The 26884-nt window shown below is 31.5% G+C and overlaps 4 protein-coding genes across 5 annotated transcripts; 2 read left to right on the forward strand and 2 right to left on the reverse strand.

Moving 5' to 3' along the window:
• Positions 1–941: 941 nt before the first annotated feature.
• LOC106345009 lies at positions 942–1970 on the forward strand. The gene is made up of 2 exons (XM_013784287.1): positions 942–1471; positions 1679–1970. The coding sequence occupies exons 1-2, from the start codon at positions 942–944 to the stop codon at positions 1968–1970; spliced, it is 822 nt and encodes a 273-aa protein (XP_013639741.1).
• Positions 1971–7797: 5827 nt separating this feature from the next.
• LOC106292817 (ETO1-like protein 2) lies at positions 7798–9344 on the forward strand. The gene is made up of 3 exons (XM_013728472.1): positions 7798–8177; positions 8330–8640; positions 9102–9344. Exons 1-2 carry the CDS (start codon positions 8092–8094, stop codon positions 8631–8633), a joined length of 390 nt encoding a protein of 129 aa, XP_013583926.1. The 5' UTR covers positions 7798–8091; the 3' UTR covers positions 8634–8640; positions 9102–9344.
• Positions 9345–9744: 400 nt separating this feature from the next.
• On the reverse strand, positions 9745–14926 carry LOC106295627 (protein TRANSPARENT TESTA 12-like). Of its 2 annotated transcripts, XM_013731581.1 has the most exons (8): positions 14478–14926; positions 14362–14432; positions 13635–14266; positions 10828–10884; positions 10438–10676; positions 10233–10351; positions 10022–10108; positions 9745–9934 (listed from the first exon to the last, which is right to left on the reverse strand). In XM_013731581.1, exons 1-8 carry the CDS (start codon positions 14695–14697, stop codon positions 9869–9871), a joined length of 1491 nt encoding a protein of 496 aa, XP_013587035.1. In that variant the 5' UTR covers positions 14698–14926; the 3' UTR covers positions 9745–9868. The 2 variants fall into 2 exon arrangements, with proteins under 2 accessions (XP_013587035.1, XP_013587034.1); XM_013731580.1 differs by having other exon boundaries at positions 14362–14926.
• A 3726-nt stretch (positions 14927–18652) lies between these two features.
• Positions 18653–25096, reverse strand: LOC106295628 (protein TRANSPARENT TESTA 12-like). Its single transcript, XM_013731583.1, has 7 exons — positions 24722–25096; positions 23935–24566; positions 22623–22679; positions 20105–20343; positions 19902–20020; positions 19579–19665; positions 18653–18875 (listed from the first exon to the last, which is right to left on the reverse strand). The coding sequence occupies exons 1-7, from the start codon at positions 25037–25039 to the stop codon at positions 18810–18812; spliced, it is 1518 nt and encodes a 505-aa protein (XP_013587037.1). The 5' UTR covers positions 25040–25096; the 3' UTR covers positions 18653–18809.
• Between the last annotated feature and the right edge of the window lie 1788 nt (positions 25097–26884).

The raw sequence follows: 26884 nt of genomic DNA on the forward strand, positions 1-26884 counted from the left end.
GGGTCATTGTTCATTTATATGATTCAAATATCAAGTTTCGGTGATGGTTTGTTAAAAAAGAACGTCGTTAGTCTGGTTTGATCTGTTTTATTTTTTATTGATAATGTATTTTCATGAACTGATTTGGAGAATAATATTATTTTTACGTTTGCATTTTGATTCAATTTTATTTCTCTTATTAAACTGTTAAATTTGGTATTATAACTCAATGATTCTAAATTAAAACAAAGTTTAAATTGGCTGTAAATTTTACAATTGTTTTATACAAAACCTAAAAGATAAAATGTATTTAAATCATAACTATGTTTAGTTAAATTTTACTCATCTTACTTATCATTCTATATATGATTTTCAGTAATAACAACAACAATTTGTGAGTTAAATCATTTTAAATTTGTTAGACAAAAGAAAATAAATAAATACAAACTGATTTAAATTTCTACCAATTTAATAGTTCAATTGTATATATATATATATATATACACAATTTATATTTAGATGTAAGTGCAAAAATTTTAACTTAATAAAAAATTATATGAATACCCGGGAGAGGATGTTGGAATAAGCTTGAGAAGAAAGTTTCCTAAACCTTATGAGTTATGATTTTGTAAAGGTTTAGGAAAAAGGAAATTTGAAATATGTTAAAGTTCTAGATAGGTTTAGGAGTTATATATTCCTATATAATGAGATGCATATTGTAATGCATTGTGTGAGCGATTGAGAGCTTTAGTTTTTGAGATATTTTTTCTAAAGCAATAAGAAAACGTTTGTTTGAATTTGATTCTTGATTTCAATATTTGGTATCAGAGCCATACACTTTGAAAGATTGATGACCGAAGATGAGCGACATCAAAGAAGAACCCGAGATGAGTGGCAAATAATCCGGACCATCTTCTATTCGACTTCCGATGCTGAACTCTACTAATTATACCGTCTGGACGATGCGAATGAAGATTGCCCTCAAAGTCCATAAGGTGTGGGAAACCATTGATCCAGGAAACAAAACCGAGGAGAAGAATAACATGGCAATTGCATTGTTGTTTCAATCCATTCGTGAGGCCTTAACGCTACAGGTTGGAGAACTCGACACAGCAAAAGCCGTGTGGGATGCGATCAAGGCGAGACATGTAGGAGCTGAGAGGGTGAGAGAAGCACGACTTCAAACATTGGTGGCGGAATTTGACAAGCTAAAGATGAAGGAAGAAGACACCATTGATGTTTTTGTTGGTAGACTTTCGGAGATATCTTCTAAATCTGCATCTCTTGGTGAGATTATAGAAGAATCAAAGCTTGTGAAGAAATTTTTAAAGTGCTTGCCAAGGAGAAAGTACATTCACATTGTTGCTTCACTTGAACAAGTACTTGACTTAAACACAACAAGCTTTGAAGATATTATTAGACGTTTGAAAGAATACGAAGAGAGGGTTTGTGAAGAAGAAGATAACCAATCAGATGAAGAAGGAAAGCTAATGTATGCTCATACCGAATCACAGCAAGGAGGCTACAATGGTGGTTGTGGCTATCGAGGGCGAGGAGGTCGCTCTAACTGGCGAGGAAGAGGTCGAGGTCGTGGCAGTTTCTATCAACAACGAGACGCCTATAAACAGAGACAATGACAGAATCAAGGTCCAAGAAGGGATACATCGCATATCACATGCTTCGCTTGTGATAAACTCAGCCACTACGCGTCGGATTGTCCTGATAAGTTACTTAATCCGCAAGAAACCGCTGAGAATAAGGTCAATGATACGGAGGAAGCCAATGAGCTGATGATGAATGAGGTCGTCTTTCTCAATGAGAGGAATGTAAACCCGAATGCGTTCTATACTGAACTCGATATGAATGATATATGGTATCTTGACAATGGCGCTAGCAATCACATGAGTAGGAATCGAGTTTTCTTCTGCAACCTTAATAAAACAATCTCCGGGAAGGTTAGATTTGGAGACGACTCCCGTATTGATATATGAGGAAAAGGGTCTATTCAATTTATCTTCAAAGGAGGCGAGAAGAAGATTTTACACAATGTGTATTACATACCAGGACTTAAATGTAATATCGTGAGCCTAGGGCAAGCAATGGAAGCTGGCTGCGAGGTATGTATGAAGGATGATGTCTTAATGCTTTTCGATCGCTTTGGTGGATTAATGGTGAAGACAACTAGGTCAAAGAATAGACTACACAAAGTAAGCCTACATGTTTCTGATAATTTTAAATGCTTGCAAGCTGTCACAACGGAGTCATCTAGATGGCACGCACGGCTCGGTCACGTCAACTCAGAAATGATGAAGACAATGATCAAAACCAACCTAGTTACTGGCATACCGAGCCTGGAAGTAGAGAAGGAAACGTACACGTCATGTTTGCATGGGAAGAAAACAAAACAATCATTCCCACAAGCAACCACGTTCCGAGCCTCGCAACCTCTTGAACTTGTCATGGAAACTTGTGCGCACCCATCACACCGATGACGCCTTCACAAAAGAGATATGTGTTCGTTCTTATCGATGACCACTCTCGCTACATGTGGACCATCTTATTGAAGGAGAAAAGCGAAGCTTTCAACAAGTTTAAAAGCTTCAAAGCATTAGTTGAGCAAGAAACAAAAGGTGTACTAAAGACGTTTCGAACAGATCGTGGTGGTGAGTTTATGTCACGAGAATTTCAAGAATATTGCACCAAGAACGGCATCAGAAGACACTTAACTGTGCCATATACGCCTCAACAGAATGGGGTCGTAGAGAGACAGAATAGGACACTCCTTGAGATGACTAGAAGCATTCTAAAACATATGAACGTTCCTAATGATCTTTGGGGAGATGATGTCAGACATGCTACCTACTTAATCAATAGGATCATGAAAAGATCATTGCAAGGAATGACACCATATGAGGCTTTACGAGAAAAGAAGCCAAACGTTTCTCATCTTCTCGTATTCGGGTGTGTGTGTCATGCTAGGACAGACGCAGTAGGAAGAAAGAAGCTTGATGATAGGTCAAGGAGCTTAGTCCACTTGGGAACTGAACCCGGCTCCAAAGCCTACCGACTATTTGATCCCTCTACCAAGAAAATTGTCGTGAGTCGCGACGTCATCTTCGAAGAAAACAGAGCATAGGATTGGAAGAAGAAATTATCATCGCAACCCGAACATCATATGTTCTCCGTTGGTTACAACCCGATAGAAGAAAGAGTTGCAGAACTCGAAGGAGTTACTCCAAATAGCGATGAAGGAGTACTTGTGAATGAAGACCATCAGAGCAACGATGGGGAGAACGAAGATGATGTCATCTTGACCAATATCAGCCTGTATTGCGACGATCAACAAGAAATATCAGTAAGCATGCGTACTTTGACGACTACATTCTTGTTGCAGAGATTGAATGTGAACGACTTCTGTTGATAATCAATGACGAGCCATGGGACTTTAATGAAGCTAAAGAATTTAAGGTTTGGGTCGATGCCTGCAAAGAAGAGATTGTTTCGATTGAGAAGAATGAAACTTGGTAGCTTGTTGATCTTCCTCTAGGAGTAAAACCTATTGGTTTGAAGTGGGTCTTTAAGATAAAAAGAAACGCAGATGGGAGTATTAGCAAGTATAAAGCACGCTTGGTAGCGAAAGGGTATGTTCAACAACACGGTGTTGACTATGATGAAGTGTTTGCCCCTGTAGCTCGCATTGAAACTATTCGACTGATCATCGCTTTGGCAGCCCATGAAGGATGGGAAATACACCATCTCGACGTAAAAACGACATTTCTACACGGTGAGTTAAAGGAGGAGGTCTATGTGGTACAGCCAGAGGGTTTCTATGTGGCAGGGAAAGAAAATAAAGTCTACAAGCTAAAAACGACACTCTATGGTTTAAAACAAGCACCCAGGTTGGAACACTAAACTAAACCAGATTCTTTTGGAACTAAAATTCGTAAGGTGTTCAAAAGAGCCATCAGTGTACAGAAAAGAAGATAAGAACGGCCTTCTCATTGTGGCTATGTACGTGGACGACTTGCTTGTGACAGGAACGTCTCAGCAGTCAATTGTCGAGTTTAAGCGAAGAATGTCCTCAAAGTTCGTGATGAGTGATCTTGGTAAGCTCACATACTATTTAGGAATTGAGGTGCATCAATATGGCGAATGCATTGTGTTGAAACAAGATCAGTATGCTCAAAAAATACTAGAAGAGACAGGTATGGGCAATTGCAACTCAACGCACATTCCAATGGACATGAATGTGAAGTTGTCGAAGTCTCCAAAAGAGAAGAGTATTAACGAAACAGAGTATAGGAGAAGCATAGGGTGTTTGCGTTACCTACTTCATACCCGACCCGATTTATCTTTCTCCGTTGGGGTGTTAAGTAGATACATGCAAGATCCAAAAGAGTCTCATGGTGTTGCCTTGAAGCAAGTTCTGCGATACTTAAAGGGAACAACCGCTCTTGGACTATCATTTAAAGCAACGAGGAAGCTCGAACTAGTGGGTTTCAATGATAGCTCGCATAATGTAGACGCCGATGATGGCAAGAGCACCACAGGGCATGTGTTTTACCTAGATCAAAATCCAATATCATGGTGCTCACAAAAGCAGGAGATTGTCGCCCTATCGTCTTGTGAGTCTGAGTTTATGGCTGCAACCGAAGCAGCTAAACAAGCAATTTGGCTGTAAGATTTGTTGGGAGAAGTCATCGGGAAACCTAGCGAGAGAGTATCAATACGTGTGGACAATAAATCTGTTATTGCTCTTACTAAGAATCCAGTGTTTCATGGTCGAAGCAAACATATACATCGAAGGTTCCACTTTATACGTGAGGGTGTTGAGAATGAACTAGAAGTTAAGCATGTTCCGGGTAATGAGCAAAGAGCTGACATATTGACGAAATCTCTTGGTCGTTCTAAGTTCGAAGAAATGAGAAGGCTTGTCGAAGTTCAAGTTGTGAGTGAAGATGTGTTCAAGTTTAAGGGAGAGAATGTTGGAATAAGCTTGAAGAAAGCTTGAGAAGAAAGTTTCCTAAACCTTATGAGTTATGGTTTTGTAAAGGTTTAGGAAAACGGAAATTTGAAATATGTTAAAGTTCTCGATAGGTTTAGGAGTTTTCTATTCCTATATAATGAGATGCATATTGTAATGCATTGTGTGTGAATTGTGTGAGCGATTGAGAACTTTAGTTTTTGAGATATTTTTCTAAAGCAATAAGAAAACGTTTGTTTGAATTCGATTCTTGATTTCAATAGAGGACACGTCATTAAATCAATTCCCTACAGCTTGCCACATGTCCTGTTTTTTTTTTAACTTCTTTACGTTTGTTTTGTTTGGGCAGTTGATTTGCGGGGAATTCTATATCATTACTTCCAATACTAAAGCAGAACAACATGTATAACTTATGTGCGAGGAAAACAGAGAGCTCGATGAAGAGAATCTCAAGTTCTCAAAACAATGTAGTAGTGGTTCTCTACAGTGTTCTGCAAAGAAAAACAAGTTTAAGAAGAGAAAGAGTCCTAAGATGATCAGCTGCATCCCATGATATATCAACAATGTATAAGGTAGTGATGATCGATTTTGCAATTATGTATTTGAACCTGATTAATAACTTTGGAGAAAAGTGAAAATTAAGTTATTGTTTAGAGAAATCTGTAAAGGAATGTTTTGAGTGACAATTGTCATAACGACATGTTCATATAGTTAACGTTTCTATCTTTCCTTGCATTTTACCTTCATGGCTTTGATATAAATTCCACAATTTTGCAGATTCTTCAAGGTGTTTCAGATGAACTGGAATTTGCTAGCTCAAAGTTTTACATTGTTACCATGAAGCAGGTGCTGTGATGATTTAAAACTGTCTGGACTTTACAAGCTGTCTGCTTTTGTTAGTATGAGTGGGGAAATTGCTCGGATACTACGCAAAAGCGTCGTAAATAGTGACTTTATTAGTGAAAAAATGAAAGTTCATACCCAATACACTGGAATCTGGTTAAAGTGTTGAAAGAATAATAAAAATCAAATTAAGATCATATGGAAAGTTATAATCAATCAAATTGAAGACATATATAAAATGCTAAGCGTTTCAGGCTTTGGTTGAACACCTTAGAGAGCAGCTTCGCTAGATGATCTGAACTCATCTTGCTGGCTAGGTGACCATAATTTGGATTTGTGTCATAATGTTCCTGCTCTTTTCTTCCTGCAAACTAGGGGTGGGCAAAAAAACCGAACCGAACCGAGTCAAACGGAACTAACCGAACCGAAACCGAATCAAACCGAACCAAAGTCTATTTCAAACCATTCGGTTGAAGATTTCTCCAACCCGAATGGTTCCGTTTTAAACCGAACCGAACCAAGAAACCGATGTGTTTTTGTATTTATTTAAATTAAAAAATGAGTAATACCAATAAACAAAAATTCTAATACCATACCACGTATTTTCCATTTTTCATTTATTAACATATATTCTTCTAACCGAATATGTAATCATTAAAATATTTGATTAAAAAAATAGAAAAGTTTGTATCTTTATATTCTTATATATGTAAACATGGATGTTAAATCTAAACCTAAAACCTAAAGCAAATTTTATTAAAAACAAAAGTTCTTCTCCACAGCGTTAGATGATTCATTGAAAGTTTTTTAATAATGATATAAGAGTCATTACTAATGATGTTGGCTTTTTTTTTTAGTTAATTTTCATTTGTTTTAATTCTTATATATTTTTTTGACTTTTTAAAGGTTTTTGTTTCAGTTTTATATCGAATTTAGTTCACATAGTTTATGTTTACATAATTTATGCTTTAAAATATAATTTTTCTTAAAATAATTAAACTAAGAAGAACCTAACTAAGAAGAACCTAAATAAACTGATCCAAAAAATAAATCCAACCGAACCGAATATAAACCAAACCGAACACAAGTCAAACCGAACCAAACCATACTAACTATGGTTTATTTCAATTGGAAAAATACTAGAACCGAACTAACCAAACCGAACCGAACCCAAACCAAACCGAGAAAATAACCGAAGTGTCCACCTCTAGTGCAAACATCATCATGTCGACTTTGTTATTTTTTTCTGTTTGCGAACGGCTGACGATTCCAACTCAATGATATTGCAGAATGTATGATAATTCTCGACTTTATGTTAGGAACGGATTCTCGACACAGGCTGTTGATATGGTTACTGTTATTATTGCAATGTTAGCTTACTGAAAACAACAAATGTCATGTAAGGCTCAAAAGTCGAAATAGACAATGTCATCTAAACAAAAAAAAAAATGGTAGAGGTGGTTACTCCTAATGCGTTAGTTCATTTGACCATTAGATCTAATGCATTGAACCCAATCTATGATGTGTCCGTATTTTCAGCATCATTTGAATCATTAATTTTTGGAGCTGTTTTTTCCTTCCAAAATACCAAGAATTCAATAAATAAACACATAAGCTAATAATAATCCATATGCACTCCAATCAACTACAATTAAGACAAATTTGTGATTTCTAATAAAAATAACAAAATAAATAATGAAAGTTATATTGTAACTAAAAATATCAAATAATAAATGTTTTATATTACTTTTTAATTTACTATCCCGCCTACGGGTTAACTCTAGTACAAAATATATAGTACCATCTATTTTTATTTTTAGCAAGCAAATCTATCAATGAAAGCTTAGAGCATCATTAACGGAAGCTCTTAACCATGTCTCTTAGCATCAATGGGATTTAAAAAAAAAAGGAAATTAGTATAATGGAGAGAAGACGTATCTTAATTAGGAGAAATAAGCTCCTAATAAGAGACGTGTTTTCTTGGACACGTGTTGTGTTTTGTGGGCTTTGTGACCTTCTCTCTCACAACCGAAGGATTCCGTGTCTCTCTCCTTCACTCCATTTCGTCGCCGCGTCTCTCCATCTCTCCTCGACGACTCCGGTGATTTCTTCATCTCGTCACGATCGGATGAAGGATTAGGCGTCACTCTCGATTCCTCACGTTTTCGTCTACGAAGACTCTTGGTTCCTCTCCTACCTCACCGTCGACCGTCGTCACTAACGGAAGGAGCTTCGATCCTCATCTCGATCCATATCCACTCGAGGAGATCTCTCTTCCCACCGCGATGTTGAAAGCTCGTGTCTACACCGACGTGAACGTGATCCGTCCCAAAGAGTATTGGGATTACGAGTCTCTCAATGTTGAGTGGGGGTAAGATCGAAAGTCTGAGTCTTTTTGTGGAATTGATACAAAAAGTGAAAAGTTTGAGTCTTTTTGATCTGTATGATGAAGATGCTTTTGTTAAAAGATTCTCTTAATCTCATTGTTTTTCTCGGATTGATATTTTTCTTATGTTTAAACAGAGCTCTGAACAATCTTGGGAGCATCTACATCGATTGTTCGATGCTAGATCAAGCTGAAACTGCATACAAGAACGCTCTAGAGATCAAACACATTCGTGCTCATCAAGGCCTAGCAAGAGTTTACTTCCTGAAGAATCAACGTAAAGAAGCGTGCGAGGAGATGACAAAGCTGATTGAGAAGGCGTTTAGCAAAGCAGCAGCCTATGAGAAACGGTCTGAGTACTGCGAACGTGAAAAAGCCAAAGAGGATCTCGACATGGCCACAACACTTGACCCTCTTCGAACCTATCCTTACAGATACTGAGCTGCTGGTAAACTAAACTCTTCTCTTTGCCTGTTGATGTAAAGATCGTAGTTGCTCTTTGTATCGTTTACAATCGGTAGATAGATTTAGGAAAGCAGTGAAGTTGTGTGTTTCTTGGGAATCGGATAAGCTCGTACCATTGTCGTCTCTGTCTTGTGCTGTTATTAGTGGAGGTTGCTGCTTATGGAGATTGATTAGTGTTTTGATCTGTTTCCGTGATTTATTTGCATCAAGTTTTCAGCTTTCTTCAGATTCAATCATTTAATCAGGCTGTGTTAGATGTATGAACTTAAATCAATACATCATTTTTATGTTCCCTCATAGTGGCTTCAATAAAAATGATTTTTGTTTTTTAGCAATGATAGAAGCTGTGTTAATGATGGTTTATGCGCTAAAGTTTCACACTTTTGATGGTTGAACAAGCTTTTTATATTTTCCTTTGAACTCAAAACACATTTGTCATTTCAGGTTGGTGCTTAAGCTAGAAGGAGATCGTTTTTAGAAGCAATGGTTCTTCATGGGATTGTATCATCACCATTACGAAGGCCACACGCGCTAAAGAAGCAACAGGAGGACTTGGGTAGCTTCTCCACTGTTTTCTGGAGGCCTCGATTGAAACAGGTGAACTTTATGTGATAGTTAGCATGCTCTGCATTTTCATTTCATTACTCTAATCTTTGCAATGATATAAACAGAGACGCACGTTTTTCTCTGTGTGTCTTCATGCTCACATATGTTCTATTAGCTGAAAATATGTCGTAGTAGCGTCTTATTATGCATGTACTTGTCAATGGTTCATGAATTGTTTGGTTATTAGTATGTAGCCATTTTTGCTTATCTTCTAATTCTCAAATGTTTTCATGTGGCATATTTTGTTTAAAAATCAATATTTAAGATATTATCTTTTAATATGTTTTATTTAATCAAAATTTTTTAAGTTTAATAAAAAAATGTTTAAATTTTTTTTTTTAAGAACTTTTAATTAAGAACCTTGCAATGGAGCACAAAAAAATTTAGGTTTTTTAATGTTGTCTCTTAACTCATTTTTTCTATTTAAAAGTATTAAAAAAAAATAAGAACCCCCAAATGGGTTTTTGGGATAATCATGCTCTTAGATCGAGGATTCAAGATAACTATAGTACCCATTACACGGGTTATCATGAGCATTTGCATCGGTTTTCATACACCAATGAATCCATTCGGTTCACTGAATACCAAATTTACATCGACTTGCATTATTCGGGAACCACTTCTAGTTTTTTGTTGCTCCATTTGTCCAACCTTTTAGAAGCTTCTTCCACCTGAAGCAAAAAAAAAATCCGATTAGTTTTGAAGTGTATCAAAACAATGACATAGAGTTGAATATACGTAGATAAACACAAACTTACCTCTTTTGTCCAGTCTGTTCTAAACGTGACCCACGCTAAAATAACGGTTTGTATAAGGGTACCACATATCATTCCGGTCCATATACCCTAAATCATCAACGAATTTAAATGCTATGATTAGCCTCATTAATAATACCAGAATCATTGGACTAACCAAATTTAAATGGAAAGTATTTGAATTTTGAAGTGAAAAACAAGAAGACTATCTTGCCTTGGCATCGAAATTGAAGTAAAACCCAAAGATAACCCCAAGAGGAATTCCGACAATGTAATAACATCCAACGTTAACTTTCGCCACAAACGCTTGCCAACCGCATCCAACCGCCACACCTTAAATGAAAGTTTCCATTTGTTTTTTAACGAAATACCTCTATCTCGGTTTGTGAAATTGCGAGTTATAAATAAAAAGACTATACCAGAAAGAACGGGTTGGATTCCATTGAGAACAAGCGTCAAGGCAAGTAGCGGGAAAAGATCAGAAACCGCGGCCGAAACTTTTTTACCCTCAGTGAACGCATAACTCAAAAAGTCACGGCATGCCAAAATAACAATGGCTAAGATCACACTTGTAATTAAGGAATATATGTTGACGATGATTACAGAAAACGCTGCTGATTTAGGGTTTCCAGCTCCAAGTTCATTACTCACTCTTACACTGGATCAACATAAAACCACTCAAATACACACTCAAATTTAATTGGACAAAAGAAAGATCAGCGTTCAGTGTGATTTATACTTGAGTGGGTATAAATTGTTATAACATACACTTTTTGGGTGGGGTAAATAAATTGAATATAGACATATACCTTATCGCTGCATTGAACCCAACAGATATCATAAACACCCATCCTGGAATCGTCATGCTGAAACACACAAAACCAAATTGTATTGTGTCGTAAGAAATGAGCAAAAATATAGTAATAAAAATTTTGATACGTTTGTTGTCATACAACTCTAAAATATCCCCTATTAGTGCAAATTATGAAGTAAGAGGCTTCTTTTTTCTCTCATTTGGTTCAAGTACCAAACCTTTTTCCAATAGTTTAATTTATTTTCTTTTCAAAATAGAGTAATTTTATAATAGAATTAGGTTATACTTTAATGATATTTTATTTAAAGTGAAAAATAAAGTGATGGACAAAAAATAGATGAATTACTTTATTTATAGAGTAAACATATATTTTTTATTATTAAATAAAAAATAGAATAGGGTCGAAGCTCTTTTATTCTAAATTCTGTTTTAAAATGAAAATAGAATCAGATAGGAGATGCTCTAAACTTGGTTGGTGACTTCATCTGTTCGGTGAAAAAACAAAAGTTTAGGATAAATTAGAAAAACTAAGTACGATTCCTCGGGAGCTCTAGATTTATTATTTGAATAATTTATCTAATTAGTGGAAGAATATTGTATGTTATCTTCAACCAAATAAAGGAGATTGTGCTCTTTATCCGTTAATTGGACGCAGAAAGGATGTTTTGTTCGAATCCAAGTAAGATAACTTCAAAATTAAAAATCTAAGAAAAGAAAAAATATTTAAATGCTCACAGAGTAATTTTAAAAGTAAAATACTTAAGTACAGGAGGAAGACAAAAGAGAGGAAATGTAACGTGACCAAAGATCATGTCTGTAGAGGAAGAAGATTATGTCTGTAGCGGAAGAAGATTATGTCTGTAGCGGAAGAAGAGTCAAATTTGTTCGCCACTAACTTACATTTCAGAGCTACAACCAAACTTCATTTTGTACTCCTACACAAAGTTTTGTTCTCTGCTTCTCTTATCGAATGCCAAATACTATTATTGTCGAGTGGTTTTAGAAATCATACATCGGAAAAGTATATAACCATACGTTTTTCATAATCTAAAGAGAAAATAAAGAAACTATACGTTTACTGAAACTATTTTGTCTTCTTGAAAAGATAAATAAAGCATGAAAGAATGTGTATATATCAATTTCTACTTGGGCAAGAAAAAAAAAATAGATTGTACGTCAATCACTAAGCACAATTTATTCCTAATAAACATCAGTTTACTGCATGATAATAAATCTTATATTAACTATACACTTTAATATATCATCTAGCAACATAATTATTAAACTAATTTAATTAATATTTCAATATTTAAAATTAAAATAACAAAAAATAAAATTACAATTTAATAAATCTGATTATATAATTTTAACATATAAATATATACTTTATAATATAATTTTTATAGATATATAAAAAATTAAATAATTTCCTGATTCTTATTAAATGATTTATTATGCAACTTAGTTTTAACTTATATACACAATATAAATTTAAATATGTTATATATAAATTTATAGAATTACTAAATATTAAATAAATAATAAATATAGTTAGATAACTTAAAATTAACTTAGAAATTATATAAGTAAATTAAAAATATATACACACAAAATTATAAAAATTTCTAGATTTTACAATATATTATAATTTATAAGAAATTAAAAAATAATTAATTATAATTTATAAAAAAATATTTCCAAATTTAGTATTGAAAATAAATAAATAATTGATAAAAATATTGAAACTTTGTTTATATTATTTTCTAGTATAACAGAACAAAGTTACAGTTGATATTATAAAATCTTACGAGTTATTTCAATAATCATGCAATATATTAATAAAATATGAGACGAAATTACAAAACACATTAAATTATTTATATAGTAATTATATTAAAAGATGTATTACTTTGTTTCAATTTTAATTTATCAAAATAAATTAAAATAAATATGCAACAAACCAAATAAACGAATGCTTCCATTTTGATTACTATTTAGATATATTTATATAAAGTTTAACGTGACCATAGAATATTAGAGATAGAAATGAAATTTTATTTGAACATATGTTATTCCGAAAAATAAAAATATTATAAATTAATGCAATACATATTTATAATGATATTGGGTTATAGTATGATGTTGATGTTGGGTTAAAATTATGATGTTGGGTTATAGTATGGGCTAGTTAATAGAATAACTATAAATTACTATTTTATTAAAAATACAATTCTATTTTTAAAATTATGATGTTGGGTTATAGTCTGGGTTAGTTAATAGAATAACTATAAATTATTTTTCAATTTGTATTTAAGAATTATTCTTAACAAATCTAAAATATGAATCAACTTAAATTCTTTCAATTTGTTTCAAAAAATTTTAAAATGATATATAAACTTATACATATGTTCTAAAGCTAAAAATGACCTTTTTCATATTTTATTTTAAAATTTTTGAATACTTAAACTAAGAAAATCTATATAGAATAGTGATTATAACTTTTTTTAGAATTTAAAGCTTAATTTTAAAAATAAATTAAAATAAATAACATACACAAAATTAAATAAATTTATTTTAAACTTAAAATACATAATTATGAATGTAATTATAATTTTTATTAAATATCTTTTTGTAGATAAAAAAATTATGCATTTTGAAATCCAGATTAAAATCTAATTTGGTTTTAGAGAAAATCTCTTTTATGTATCTTATGTTATTTTTATAACTAGAATGTGGTATAGTATATACCCTATGTAAACTGTAAGAAAACAAATTAACTAGAACATGTAAAAAAAGACTTACCAAATGGAGAGAGAATCTAGAGCAAGCTCCGGATTCTCGAGGAGTCCGGCAAGAAGAACCAAGATCTGAAAATACCAAGTCTCAAGGCAAAGCATCACGGCGGAGGCGGCGGAGAGTTTGAAAAAACTCGGTAACCCAAAAAACGCTTGCACACTAAACCCTCTCCACGTCTGACGACACCGTTCACTCGTCACGATGTAAACAAACTGAGCCACCACTATAATCCACCACGAGAGACTAAGCACGAGCGACGCTCCAAGAAGCCCCATGCCAAGCTTGTAAACAGAGAGCCAGCTTAAGAGAAGGTGAACAAAGAGAGTGGCCGTAGAGATGTAAGCACTCGGTGCCACGATGCTTTGCGCCTGGAGGAACTTTTGGATCGGGAAGTTTACGGCGTAGGCAAAGATTTGAGGAATTAGGCCGTATACAAAGATAGACGCGGCGGAAGCTATCTCCGGCGACTCTCCGAGGAAAAGCAAAATAGGTTTGGAGAAGACGTAGATTAACGTTAGGAGAAGGCCCGTGAGAGTAAGCAAGACGGTGGATCTCTGGAGATAAATGCCAAGCATCTCGTATTTTCTACCTCCAAACGCTTGACCACACAACGTCTCTACCGCACTACCCATTCCTAGCTTAGAATTTTCAAAAAAAAAAGAACAAAAAACCCTCAAAAACACATACACATGCAAAACAGAACACAGAGACATGTTGTGTAGTTTTGGTTTACCATGAGACCGTAGGCGAAGATTTGGATTCCAGTGTTACCAAGAGAAGCGGCGGCGAGTTCTAGGTTGCCTAGATGGCCAGAGAAGATTTGAGTGGACATGGACATGAGGTAGTTTATCATGTAGACGATGACCGCAGGTGCAGCAAGCTTGAAGAGCAGCTTGGATTCAATCATCGTGGCCTCACGAAGGCGGTGAAAAAACGGAGTTTCAACGTCGGAAAGCACTCTCTCTAGCTCGCCGTTGCTTGACTCCGTCGATGGAGAAAGCGGTACCGTTCCATCAGCCGGAGGGTAGAGAAGCGGTTGGTATACGCCATCGTATTGAGACGAGTCCATGAAGAAGCGTAAGGTTTGCTCTCTCTTTTTTTGTTTTTGGTTTTTGTTTTGGGTGCTGTCACTGGGGAATGGGGATTATCGCCTGAGGATGTGCATGGCTTGTGTACTCTAGTGCGTCTTTTGGAGGGTTGCGAGTGGCGGCTAAAGGCAATTTACAATTAAGTGTTTTCTTGGGTTGTTAATAAGATGGTTTTCCTACTTTCATTATATTATTTAACATCTACTCTATTGAAATAAAAGTCACAACTTCTATTTATATATTATAATATCACATTTTATATAATCAACACATATAACAACTTCACATATAAAACTGTTTTAATTTTATTTTTAATTATAAAATATCTGTTGACAAAAAATCTTACTAAAAATTTAAATATATTTTATATAATAATGCATTAATTAATTTCATAATTAGCAGTATAATATTATTAAATCAACGTTAATTAAGATTTTATTATAAAATAAAATTAAAATTTGTATGCTACTTTCATAAATTTTCTAATTATAGTCTATATTATATTAAAATAGAAGTACTATATAAGTTAAATGTAAAAATTATATTAAATTATTAGATTAACCAATTTTATTACTTTTTAAAAAATCTTTCCTTTAAAATACTATTCACAATTAAAAGAGGTTTAAATTCGTAACCAAGTATAAAATTTTACTACAATAATACGTCTAAATGATTTAAACATAACAATATATTTACTTAAAAAATCCTTCTATAAACTAAAATTATAGATGCAAAAGTATATTTTATAAAAACACAACAAGGAAACAAATATCTATCCTATAGTATAACTAAATAAAATTTTAAAAATATTTTATGCAAACTGTGGTAAAAATATATATTTTGAAGGGGGTTACCTATTTGATTATTTTATATTATGAATTCACTGTACCAAATTTAAAATTATATTATTATTTAATAACAAAGTAAAATGTATAAAATAAATCTTTATATATTAATAATGTCACATAAAACAGATAAGATTATAGAATTATATTATATATAATATTAAAACGTAAATCATATATTTAAATTTTTTACGATGATATCAAAGTTATATATTTATAAAATGTATAAATACCCGCACAGACGTGCCGGTCAAGTTATAGTTCTAAAAATATGATATAATAAAATATTTGGTTAAGTGACTGATGACAAAAAAAAAAAAAATATTTGGTTAAGTATCTTATAATCATAAATTTTTTATACCAAAGTATCCCATTTATATTTAAATTAAATTTTGATCCGCGCTTCGAAAACGTGGGGAGGAGGGGTTGGAACATAATCCGCGCTTTGTTGTATATTTTTATGTTATAAAGTTGTATTACATCGAATAAGGAAATTTGTTTAAAACTATATATTTTCTGACTTAGTTTATTCAATATTTTTTATTCACAGTTTTATTAACTCTCTTTTCGGCACGTGCATTTTGACCCGAACCCGAAGAACCAAATTGAAACCGACACAAAAATACCTAGTGATTTTTTTTGGACCTGCTGGTCTCTGTTTGAGTGTGGGTACCCAAAATCTTTTGTGTATATTATGTATATTTGGGTATTTCATATATGTTTCAGTATTACAAATATTTTTTAAAGTTGCGGGTTTGCCTTTTCGGTTATAGTTTTGGTTAAATTTCAAAATTTAAAAATAATATTTAGGGTATTCATATAAAACTTTGGATATTTTTGGTTCCTTAGGTACGGTTCCGGGTAAAATTTTTGGTCTTTTTGGGTACATGAATATTTTTGGATATTTGTTTTCGTGTTTTGGCTTTTTGGATTTTGGGGTACTTTGAGTCTTTTTTATCCTAAATACCCAAACCGACCCGGATCCACTGCGTACCCAAATTACATGTATTTTACAGGTAATTTAATTATGGACTTGAACCAACCTGTATCCAAAAGGAAACGACCTGAATTGAAATTTTTCCAAATACCTAGTTGGGTCTAAATGTCTAGTACCCGAAGAACTCGGATCTAAAAGAAATCGATTTGTACCTGATCCGAATACTCAAATGACCAAACCTACTCTCTCTTATTAAATTTTGTGTGTATTTTATAAGAGTTACATTTGTTAAGTTGGTGAAACTTAAGATTTACTTGGAATATTTTTTTGGCAATTTAATAATCTAGATTTGTAGCGGCTTTTTTCATTTTTTTTTTTGAAACAAATGTAGGTTTTTCATAATTTTAAGCTTATCTTAGATAACAAAATGTATTATAAATAATTTTTATAAAAGTATATTTAAGGTAACATATAGAATTTTGATGGGAAAATTTTATGTTTACCACTTTCATGGTACCACTTTTCATCTTTACTACCACTAAATAGACATTTTCAAAAATATTTTTTTCATTAAGTGGTAAAAGACTCTTATATTTGAAACTATTTTAAAAAAAAAAATATATTTTTAAATATTTATTAATATATTTATTAGAAATATAAATTTCACATTTCAAAAACCTTATCCCACCACTCAACTCTAAACCCTAAGTCTAGATTAGTTAACCCTAGGGGTATAAGTGTATTTTATCCTTCATTAAAAGTGAAGGTAAAAGTGATTAGTGTAAACATGAAAAGTGGTACTATGAATGTGGTATTTGTGGCAATTTCTCAATTTTGTTTTGACAGATGGTTTACTAAAGTGTTTTTATAAATTTGTTTTTGTAAATATTTGGAATTATATAATGTAAGATGACATGGTATAAATGTTTTATGATATATGCTAAATCATTTTTGTAATTGATGTTTAAGTATTGTAGGTCCATATTAAGTATAAGATATGGTATATAAGCATAACAACCACAATGAATTGGATGATAAAATAATATAGAAGAAAGTGTATCAAATGAAATGAGGAATAATAATAGGACCCCTTTAAATATTTAAATTTTGTAGGGTTAGACTAGGTAGGAACAAAAAATAATAAATCCTTATACATGGCTCCAACAACTTTTTATAGTAAATTTTAAGAATGATTTTCTTTTAATAATATATACGAGATCTCGATCCGCGCAACCGCGCAGGTTTTTGTTTTCAATTATTTTTATATAAACATTTTTTTTTCATTTCTAAATTGGTATATATTATAATATATATGTTTATATCAATTTTTTAAACATAATAAGTTTACGGTATATTTTTTTCATTGAATAGATAAATTCAAACTTTCACATGTATTTGTATCTTTTTCTATATATATATTTTTGGATTATTATTTCATTATTAAAATCGTAACTATATATATAAAGATTAGTAAAATATTGTTTTATTGTCATATTCAAAGATATCGTAACATTTCACAAATTTAGAAAGTTTGAAAAAAATTAAACTTTTCGCTTCATAGATTTATATTATCGAGTAAATAATTAAACATTTAGTTTTTTTTTTTTAATTTTTAAAATAAACTATTTAGTTTTTGTTTAATTTTTAAAATAAACTGTATAGTTTTAAATTTGTTTTCATTGGTTTAAAGTAGTAAATATTAATCATTGTTAGATAATATGATTTTTGTTATTTAAAAAAGAATCTTTATAATTAAAAAAGTTAACATCGACAAATATTTAAATAATTAACATATGTATGTATAGTATTACAACATTAAATTATATCTATTTAATTTATACTATCCATAAATCCAATGGATCATCTATGTTTAAATCCAATTATTGATAGCCTAATAAAAATGTCTGGTATGTCCAAAATTTAAATGATAAGATTAAAGATTAAATGTGATATTACTTTCTAAGAATATGTCTATTAGTTCTATTTTAAAAAAAAATCACACATGAATCAAAGTTGTGACTTCTGTTTTAAAATATAAGATATATACCAATATTTTATATATTTATATTTGCATTAAATTGAAAACATCATGCTGAAAACTCTCCGCTAGTAATATTCTAATACAAGCCATTTTTTTCACCCCCATTTTTTTTTGGATTCAACTGTTCGTCAGATTGAATAAAACAACATTTAATTTCCTTTCCCTTATGTTTAATATCTATGCTGATATAATAAGTTTACTTAATTATGCATCAAAGTATAATGTTTGGGCAAAAAATAATATTTCAGGTTATTAATTCCAAGCTTAACATCATTTCGAAATTACTTCTGCTTTCTTGTTGCTCCATATGTCCAATCTTCTGGAAGCTTCTTCCACCTGAAACAAGCATGATATTTTACTAGTCTTGAAGTGTAACAAGATTCAAACGCAAACGCGGTGGCTTAAGGGCCTGACTGTTTCAAACGCAGCGGTTGCAGTTGCGGGAGTTTGCGGATGCGGGTGGTTGCGGTTTCTAGCGGTTTTAAGAGATTTGTATGACTAGTTATGCGGTTAGAAATTGGTACGTTTGCGGGATACTTATGACTGGTTAACTACCAAATACAACAGCGGTTAAATAATAAATTAACAATATTTACATTTTATATAATTATAAAAATATCAAAAATCATAATATTATAATAAATATGAAAATCATATTTAGAAAGTTATAGTTTTAAATTTTAAAAAATTATAGAAAATATTTTTATTTTAAAATTTTATAATATTAATTAAAATATAATAGATATATTTTAGTATTTTTATAATTCCAATTTAATTTTTTTATTGAATATTTTTATTTTTGTATTTATATGATTTTTGAAATAACGAAAATAAAATTGTCCTCCCGCAACCGTCCGCAACCGCAAACGCTAGCTGGAACCAACTTTTGATTTTAAGAGGTTCGGAACGGTTTGAAGCGATTTGTAGCGGTTTGTATGATTTTTTCGAAATGCTGTCAACCACTACCAACCGCAAAAGCTGCGCTTGCGGATAGTAGCGGGGAAACCAGTCAGGTCGTTAGATAGGTAAGAGTGCTTACTTCTTTTGTCCAGTCTGTTCTGAACGTGACCCATGCCAAAATAACCGTCTGTATAAGCGTACCACAAATCATTCCTGTCCATATACCCTGAAACATCAATAATTTTAAATGCTATCATTAGCCTTTAGTTACTCTCAAAACTAATACAAGAATGGGTTTATCAAATGGGTTTAATGCTTCTATCTGGGCATTGCCCAAGAACTAAGTCATCTTGGCTATGTATTTTATTTTCTTTGCATTTTAATACTAATGAAAGCCTTTTCAAAAAAAAAAAAAAAAAAAAAAAAAAAACTAATACAAGAATCATTAAAGAAGTATTTTACCTTGGCATCGTACTTGAAGTAAAACCCAAAGAGAGCCCCAAGAGGAATTCCAATAATGTAGTAACATCCAACGTTAACTTTTGCCACAAACGTTTGCCAACCGCATCCAACCGCCACACCTTAGATTAAAATTTCTCAGTTGTAAGAAAAAGAGTTCTTTATATATTTTTGTTTGTGGTGTATGCAACATAAGTATGTATTACCAGAAAGGACAGGTTGGATTCCATTGAGAATAAGCGTTACGGCCAAAAGCGGACATAGATCAGAAACCGCAGCTGATACTTTTTCACCTTCAGTGAATGCATAGCTCAAATAGTCACGGCACACAATAATAATGATGGCCAAGATCACACATGTGATTAATGAATATATGTTGACGATGATTACAGAAAACGCTGCTGATTTAGGGTTTCCAGCTCCAAGTTCATTACTCACTCTTACACTAGATCAACATCATAACATACACTTCGTCAAAAGTAAATAAAATTAATAATAAGGGAAAATTTCATAAAAATACACAAACTAATTTTTAAATTTTTTTTTGTGATGCGGTTTAATACTTTTCTTATTTTAGTACACTTACTTCTAAAACAAAACTCATTTTAATACCCAAAGTATGCTCATTTTATAATAAGTTTAATTTTTTTAAAATTCTCTAAAATTTAAAAAGAAATCTTTAAAAAAATCAAATTTTATAGTAAGTTTTAAGAATAAAAGTAACTAAACTTTTTTATACTATTAGTTTTAATTTTAATTCCAAATTAGATTTGAACCCGCACATACGTGTGGATATATGTTTGTTTTTAAAATAACATTTAAAATATAAAATAAGTTATAAAGATATATATTTAATATCAATTTTATGTATATAATTTTATGATAATTTCAAAAATAATTGGGATATACTATTGAATTTCGAAATTAGTTACTGAAATATATATAAAGTTTGGTCTAGACTAAATATGATAAACAAAATAATTGCATAATGGAAATGTATTTGACTTTTTTTAAGAATGTTATTGTTTATATGTATATAACGTTTCTGTTAGAAAATATCATATATGCATAAATTTAGGATAATTAGTTTAGTTTCTAACTAATGGTCTAACATAGACTTTTGTATGGTAGATAAAAAATAGAACCCTAAATTAATAGATTTGATTTAGTTTGTTCTATGAAGTTTGAAAATAATTTATTTATTTTATACAAAATTAATTTTTTATAAATTTTAAAATATTATCCAAAATTTAAATAATTTTATTCTTTAAACTGAAAATAAATTTTTCATTTATTTAGAAGATTTTTGTTTTTAATTTTAGAGATTTTTTTTTTAATTTTGTTTGAAACTTATTAATATTTTTGATTAAAATGATCATAGTTTAGATGTTAAAATAATTATTATTTTAAAAGTAAGTGTATTTAAATGAACAAAAGAATTTGTTTTGGTATTAAAGAAGATAGCAAGAAAGTTTTGAAGTTAACGAACTTAACAAAGTCAGTTGAGATATTTTTATTGAATTTCCCCTAATAATAAAAACTAGGTTAAGGGCCGCGCAAGTAAAATTATATAAATTATTTTATGTATTATGTGTGAATGAAATTATATAAATTATTTTATGTGTTATGTGTGCTTTACGTATTATGAAATAATAAATATATATTGCATAATTAAAAAATCTGTACTAATAATTAAATTGGTGCAAACATATAAAAAAATTTATTAATCCAAAAAATATTTTTCTATTTGATAGGATATATAATTAAATTTAAATGATATTAACATATATATAGTATATTTTTGATATTAATGTCTATTAAATGATGCTTTCTATTTATATGTTTTTTTTATAATTATTTGCATTTTTATACCAAAAACTTTAAACTACTGATAACAGAATTTTTATTGTGGGATTAATCTTTTAGTAATTTTTAATTTAAAAAAAATTATGTTGTCAATGTTTGTTCAAACCTTTTATCAAAAATATTATTCAAAGTAAATTTCGAAATTAAAATATTTATGTATTTTATATGATATATAGTTTAATTTAAAATGATATATATATTAAATATTAATAATAATTAAATGAGACCTTCTACTTATATGATTTTGTAATCATTTGTATTTTGTCATTACCAAAATTTTAAACTATGGATCACAAAATTTGAATGTGAGACTTTTAACAGTTTTAGTAATTTATAGTCGTTTTTTTAAAATTCAAAATATAATATATACCAAAAAATCTAAATTTTTATTATATGGTTAATGTGGTTGTTTAATTTATTTTAATAGTTTAAAATTAAAAAAAAAATATGATAAAAGACACACTAATTTTTTTTCAATCTTTATTATTTAAAATCATTAATTGTCATATATTTGTTAGCCGTATTAGATAATTCTGTAATGTTTATTTAAAGAAATAATAAATAACATTAATAATGAATTTATGGTTAGTTTAATAAAAAGATTATAATATATATAGATAGATCAACATATTTCTCTAAAGATTCTAAGAATCATTGTATTGATGACACGTGACTACAAAAAAGTGTTGTAATGCTTCTCTCGATTAACATATAAGGGATTCAGAGTTCATTATGATTAGCATATTTGAGTGTGCGTAAAATGTAAGAATCCATATATATTTTTGGAGACGATAAACTGGTAACACTTAATTTTATATAATTAAAATTAAAGAAAGGAAGTTGGGACAAAGAGCAGACCTTATCGCTGCATTGAATCCAACAGATATCATAAACACCCATCCTGAAATCGTCATGCTGAGACAATAAAACAAATGAATATATGATATGGTAAGTCGTAGGCCTGGAACGTATCAGATATCCGGGCAATTTTAGGGTATTATCCGGATCCGGATCCTTATCCGGATCCGGATCCTTATCCGGCGGATCTATAATTTTATCATCCTTATCCGGATCCGGGGTTCTCGGATATCCGGGTGTCGGATATCTTTCTAAAAATTGTAATATCCGGCGGATATCCGGATCCGGATTTGGATCCTTAAAATAAATAAAATAATAATAATAATAATATATATAAAATATTAAAAATAATTTAAAAATAAAAAATATATAATGTTTTTAATTATTTCTATGTATAATATTACAAAATTTACATAAAATTTACATATACTATTATAAAAATGAAAATATATTAAATAAAGTTAGTTTTTATATATAGATATTACTATTTTTGAAATAGTTATTAATAAGACTTACGGAACCGGATATCCGGACTAAAAAATCAAGATATCCGGATCCGGATCCGGCTTTGACGGATCCAACATTTTATTATCTGGGTCCGGATTCGGCCCCTCCGGATATTCGGATTTTCGGATCGGATCCGGATTCGGCTCCTCCAAACCAAGCCGTGCTTTGTACTAAAACTGTTGAGAAATCATTTCTAAAATCATTCATCCAAAAAGTCTAAAACCATACGTACGAACGTCGAATTTCAAGATAAAAGAATATTGTTTGGCTGAGGAGACTAAATATACTAGTTTTTTTTCTTTTGAAACACGACTAAATATACTAGCTATACTAAACAATAAAATAAAGAAACGTATATATGCTTGTCTTTTTGGAAAAAGAAAGAATATATAGTCTATTTGGACAAAATAAAGAATATATTTTTAATTTTTTAGCTGGATATTAACAAAAGCAAAATTGTTAATATTTAATTAACAAAACAATAAAAAATACTCACAATAACTTTTCTCGATTTCTCAAAATTGTGAAAATAAAAATATTGATATTTAATTGAATGTATATTAATCCACACCAAAAAATGGTGACTTTTCAAATAGTTGAAATATTCATCTAGTTATGAAGAAATTATTTCTTTCTTTATCTACAGATTATTTCCCCTCTTTACTTATGGCAAAAAGATTATTTTCCTACGAAAAAGAAGTTATTTTCCTATTTATAACCAACGAATGGGTGAATTAATTTAGCAAACGAAATCAACGAATCAAATATTTATTTTGAAAGCAAATATTTTTGATGAAAGACTTACCAAATGGAGAGAGAATCAAGAGCAAGTTCCGGGTTCTCGAGAAGTCCGGCAAGAAGAACCAAGATCTGAAAATACCAAGTCTCAAGGCAAAGCATCACGGCAGAGGCGGCTGAGAGTTTGAAGAAACTCGGTAGCCCCGAGAACGCTTGCACACTGAACCCTCTCCACGTCTCACGACACCGATCACTCGTCACGATATAAACAAACTGAGCCACCACTATAACCCACCACGAGAGGCTGAGCACGAGCGACGCTCCAAGAATCCCCATCCCAAGCTTGTAAACAGCGAGCCAGCTAAGGAGAAGATGAACGAAGAGAGTGGCTGTTGCAATGTAAGCACTTGGAGCAACAATGCTTTGAGCCTGTAGGAACTTCTGGATCGGGAAGTTCATTGCGTAGGCAAAGATTTGAGGGATGAGACCGTAGACGAAGAGAGACGCGGCGGAAGCTATCTCCGGCGATTCCCCGAGGAAAAGTAGAAAAGGTTTGGAGAAGACGTAGATAAAGGTGAGGAAGACGCCGGTGAGAGTGAGTAATACGGCGGATCTCTGGAGATAAATGCCGAGCATATCGTACTTCCTACCTCCAAACGCTTGTCCACAAAGCGTTTCCACCGCACTCCCCATTCCTAGCTACATATTTTTAGGCTCCAAAGTTATTACAAAACAGTTTAAAGTATGTTGTATAATATTCTTGTAACAATTCTCGTAATTTGTAATATATAATCAGTGTTAAAAAAAATTCCAATCCATAACCACATTAAAAGATCAACAGATGATTTAGTTACCATGAGACCGTAGGCGAAGACTTGTATCCCGGTGTTCCCGAGAGAAGCGGCGGCGAGTTCTAGGTTTCCTAGGTGGCCGGAGAAGATTTGAGTTGACATGGACATGAGATAGTTTATCATGTAGACGATGACAGCAGGCGCAGCAAGCTTGAAGAGAAGTTTGGATTCAATCATCGTGGCTTTACGCAGACGGGCAAACAGGGGAGTTTCAACGTCGGATAGGACTCTCTCTAACTCGCTGTTGTTCGACTCCGTCGCCGGAGAAAGCTGAGGCTGGAGAAGTGGTTGGTATGCGCCATCGTTTTGAGACGAGTCCATGAGATTTTGCTCTGCTTAAGTCTAGTGAAGGTCTTTTTGTAGAGGGTGGCAAACTAGCAATTGACTTACGGCTTATATGCACAGTGCACACTCGTGATTCTCGCCTTGAGTTTTTTTTTTTTTTTTTTTTTTTTTCAGACTGTGGTAAGCCCACGTCAATTATTTTCATTTCATATCATTTTCTTATTTCGGTTTTTGTTTTATTTTCAAAGGACATTCAATTAAGATCATCATTAACAGTTAGAAATCTACTAGGTTCTTAACTAGATAGTTTCATATTTAAAAAGCATTGAGAAAGTGAAAATTAAGGCTGGGCAAAAAACCCGGATCCGAAGAATCGAACCGAACCCAATCCGAAAAAGTAGTACCAAACCTGAACCGAAATTGATTAAATATCTGAACGGGTTCAAATTTTGGTATCTAGAGAACCGAAACCAAATCCGACCCGAACCGAAGTATCTCGGGTATCCGAATGTAGCCGAAATAGATTTATATACCTAAATATATTACTTATTTTTAGATTTAATATATATTAAAAACATCCAAAATATATAAGATACTTTAAAGTTGTCTAAAATACTTGGAATATACATAAATAGTCAAAAGTAATGTCTAAAATAGATAAAATATATTCAAAACACCAAAATACTTGAAATATCTATTGATTTTCTATCCAAATATTTAAATCAAACCAATTTATATGTTAATTTTAGGTATTTTAACATATATTATACAAATTTATATGTAATACATTATTTTGATTTATAGATTTTGAGAAATTTTAAGCATATAATGAATATTAAAAATAATTTAAATGGGTTATCCGAATCGGAACCGAAATTTAGAAATACCCGAATGAGACTGAAATCTTTAAACCCGAAAACTCGAAACCCGATTAGATCCGAACCGAACCCGAATGGGTACCCGAACGTCCATCCCGAGTGAAAATGTTCAGGCAGCTTTCAAAATTTGTAAAATATTTGTACCAAATTACTTGACTACCTTTTCCTTTTTTCTTCTTCTATTTTTTATTTATGAAAAACTCATAAATTTATTATCAATGCTCTATATATGTTCAAAAAAAATATTCTCTGAATTTTCTTTAATTAATGGAAAAATAAGATCTATAATCAGATTTAATTATGCTGGAAATAATTAGTAAAGGTTTTTATAAATTATATAAATGAATAGTTAATCATATCAATATAACTAATAGTTTCTCATTTTTTAAATAATATTTAATATTATTATTATTATTATTATTATTATTATTATTCTTATTATTATTACTAAGATTTCAACAACTTCTGGAAATAGTTCAAAATCACTCTTTATATCTAACTGGATATAAAAACGATAAGAAATATTAAACGGATTAAAATGTTGGTCCAGCAAAAGAAAGAAGAAGGCATTTGTTGATATGATTCCGAATCGATTATGATGCTGCCTTCAACCTTCATACGAATAAAGTAAACAGCTGGGTGGGATTATTTGAGATCATATGGGGAATGCATAAAAATTGGGATGCGGCAGTTTTGGAACATGCTTCATCGAGCGTAGAGGCGGAAAGGAAAACATTAATTTGGAACCAATAAATATCTTCTAAGATTTCAACAACTTCTGGAAATAGTTCAAAATCACTCTTTATATCTAACTGGATATAAAAACGATAAGAAATATTAAACGGATTAAAATGTTGGTCCAGCAAAAGAAAGAAGAAGGCATTTGTTGATATGATTCCGAATCGATTATGATGCTGCCTTCAACCTTCATACGAATAAAGTAAACAGCTGGGTGGGATTATTTGAGATCATATGGGGAATGCATAAAAATTGGGATGCGGCA

This window comes from Brassica oleracea, chromosome C5 (genome assembly GCF_000695525.1).
Source record: "Brassica oleracea var. oleracea cultivar TO1000 chromosome C5, BOL, whole genome shotgun sequence".
Taxonomy (NCBI): domain Eukaryota; kingdom Viridiplantae; phylum Streptophyta; class Magnoliopsida; order Brassicales; family Brassicaceae; genus Brassica; species Brassica oleracea.

Bases quoted from the DNA above. Each gene is read 5' to 3' on its own strand.
- LOC106345009 (XM_013784287.1), top strand. From the start codon at position 942: ATGCGAATGAAGATTGCCCTCAAAGTCCATAAGGTGTGGGAAACCATT. The intron at 1,472-1,678 runs GTATGCTCATAC...TGATAAACTCAG, and splicing joins GATGAAGAAGGAAAGCTAAT to CCACTACGCGTCGGATTGTC.
- LOC106292817 (XM_013728472.1), top strand. From the start codon at position 8,092: ATGTTGAAAGCTCGTGTCTACACCGACGTGAACGTGATCCGTCCCAAA. The intron at 8,178-8,329 runs GTAAGATCGAAA...ATGTTTAAACAG, and splicing joins TCTCTCAATGTTGAGTGGGG to AGCTCTGAACAATCTTGGGA.
- LOC106295627 (XM_013731580.1), bottom strand. From the start codon at position 14,697: ATGGACTCGTCTCAATACGATGGCGTATACCAACCGCTTCTCTACCCT. The intron at 10,677-10,827 runs GTATATGTCTAT...ATGTTGATCCAG, and splicing joins GGGTTCAATGCAGCGATAAG to TGTAAGAGTGAGTAATGAAC. The intron at 10,109-10,232 runs GCAAGATAGTCT...TTGATGATTTAG, and splicing joins ACTTCAATTTCGATGCCAAG to GGTATATGGACCGGAATGAT.
- LOC106295628 (XM_013731583.1), bottom strand. From the start codon at position 25,039: ATGGACTCGTCTCAAAACGATGGCGCATACCAACCACTTCTCCAGCCT. The intron at 24,567-24,721 runs GTAACTAAATCA...AAAAATATGTAG, and splicing joins TCTTCGCCTACGGTCTCATG to CTAGGAATGGGGAGTGCGGT. The intron at 19,666-19,901 runs GTAAAATACTTC...TTGATGTTTCAG, and splicing joins ACTTCAAGTACGATGCCAAG to GGTATATGGACAGGAATGAT.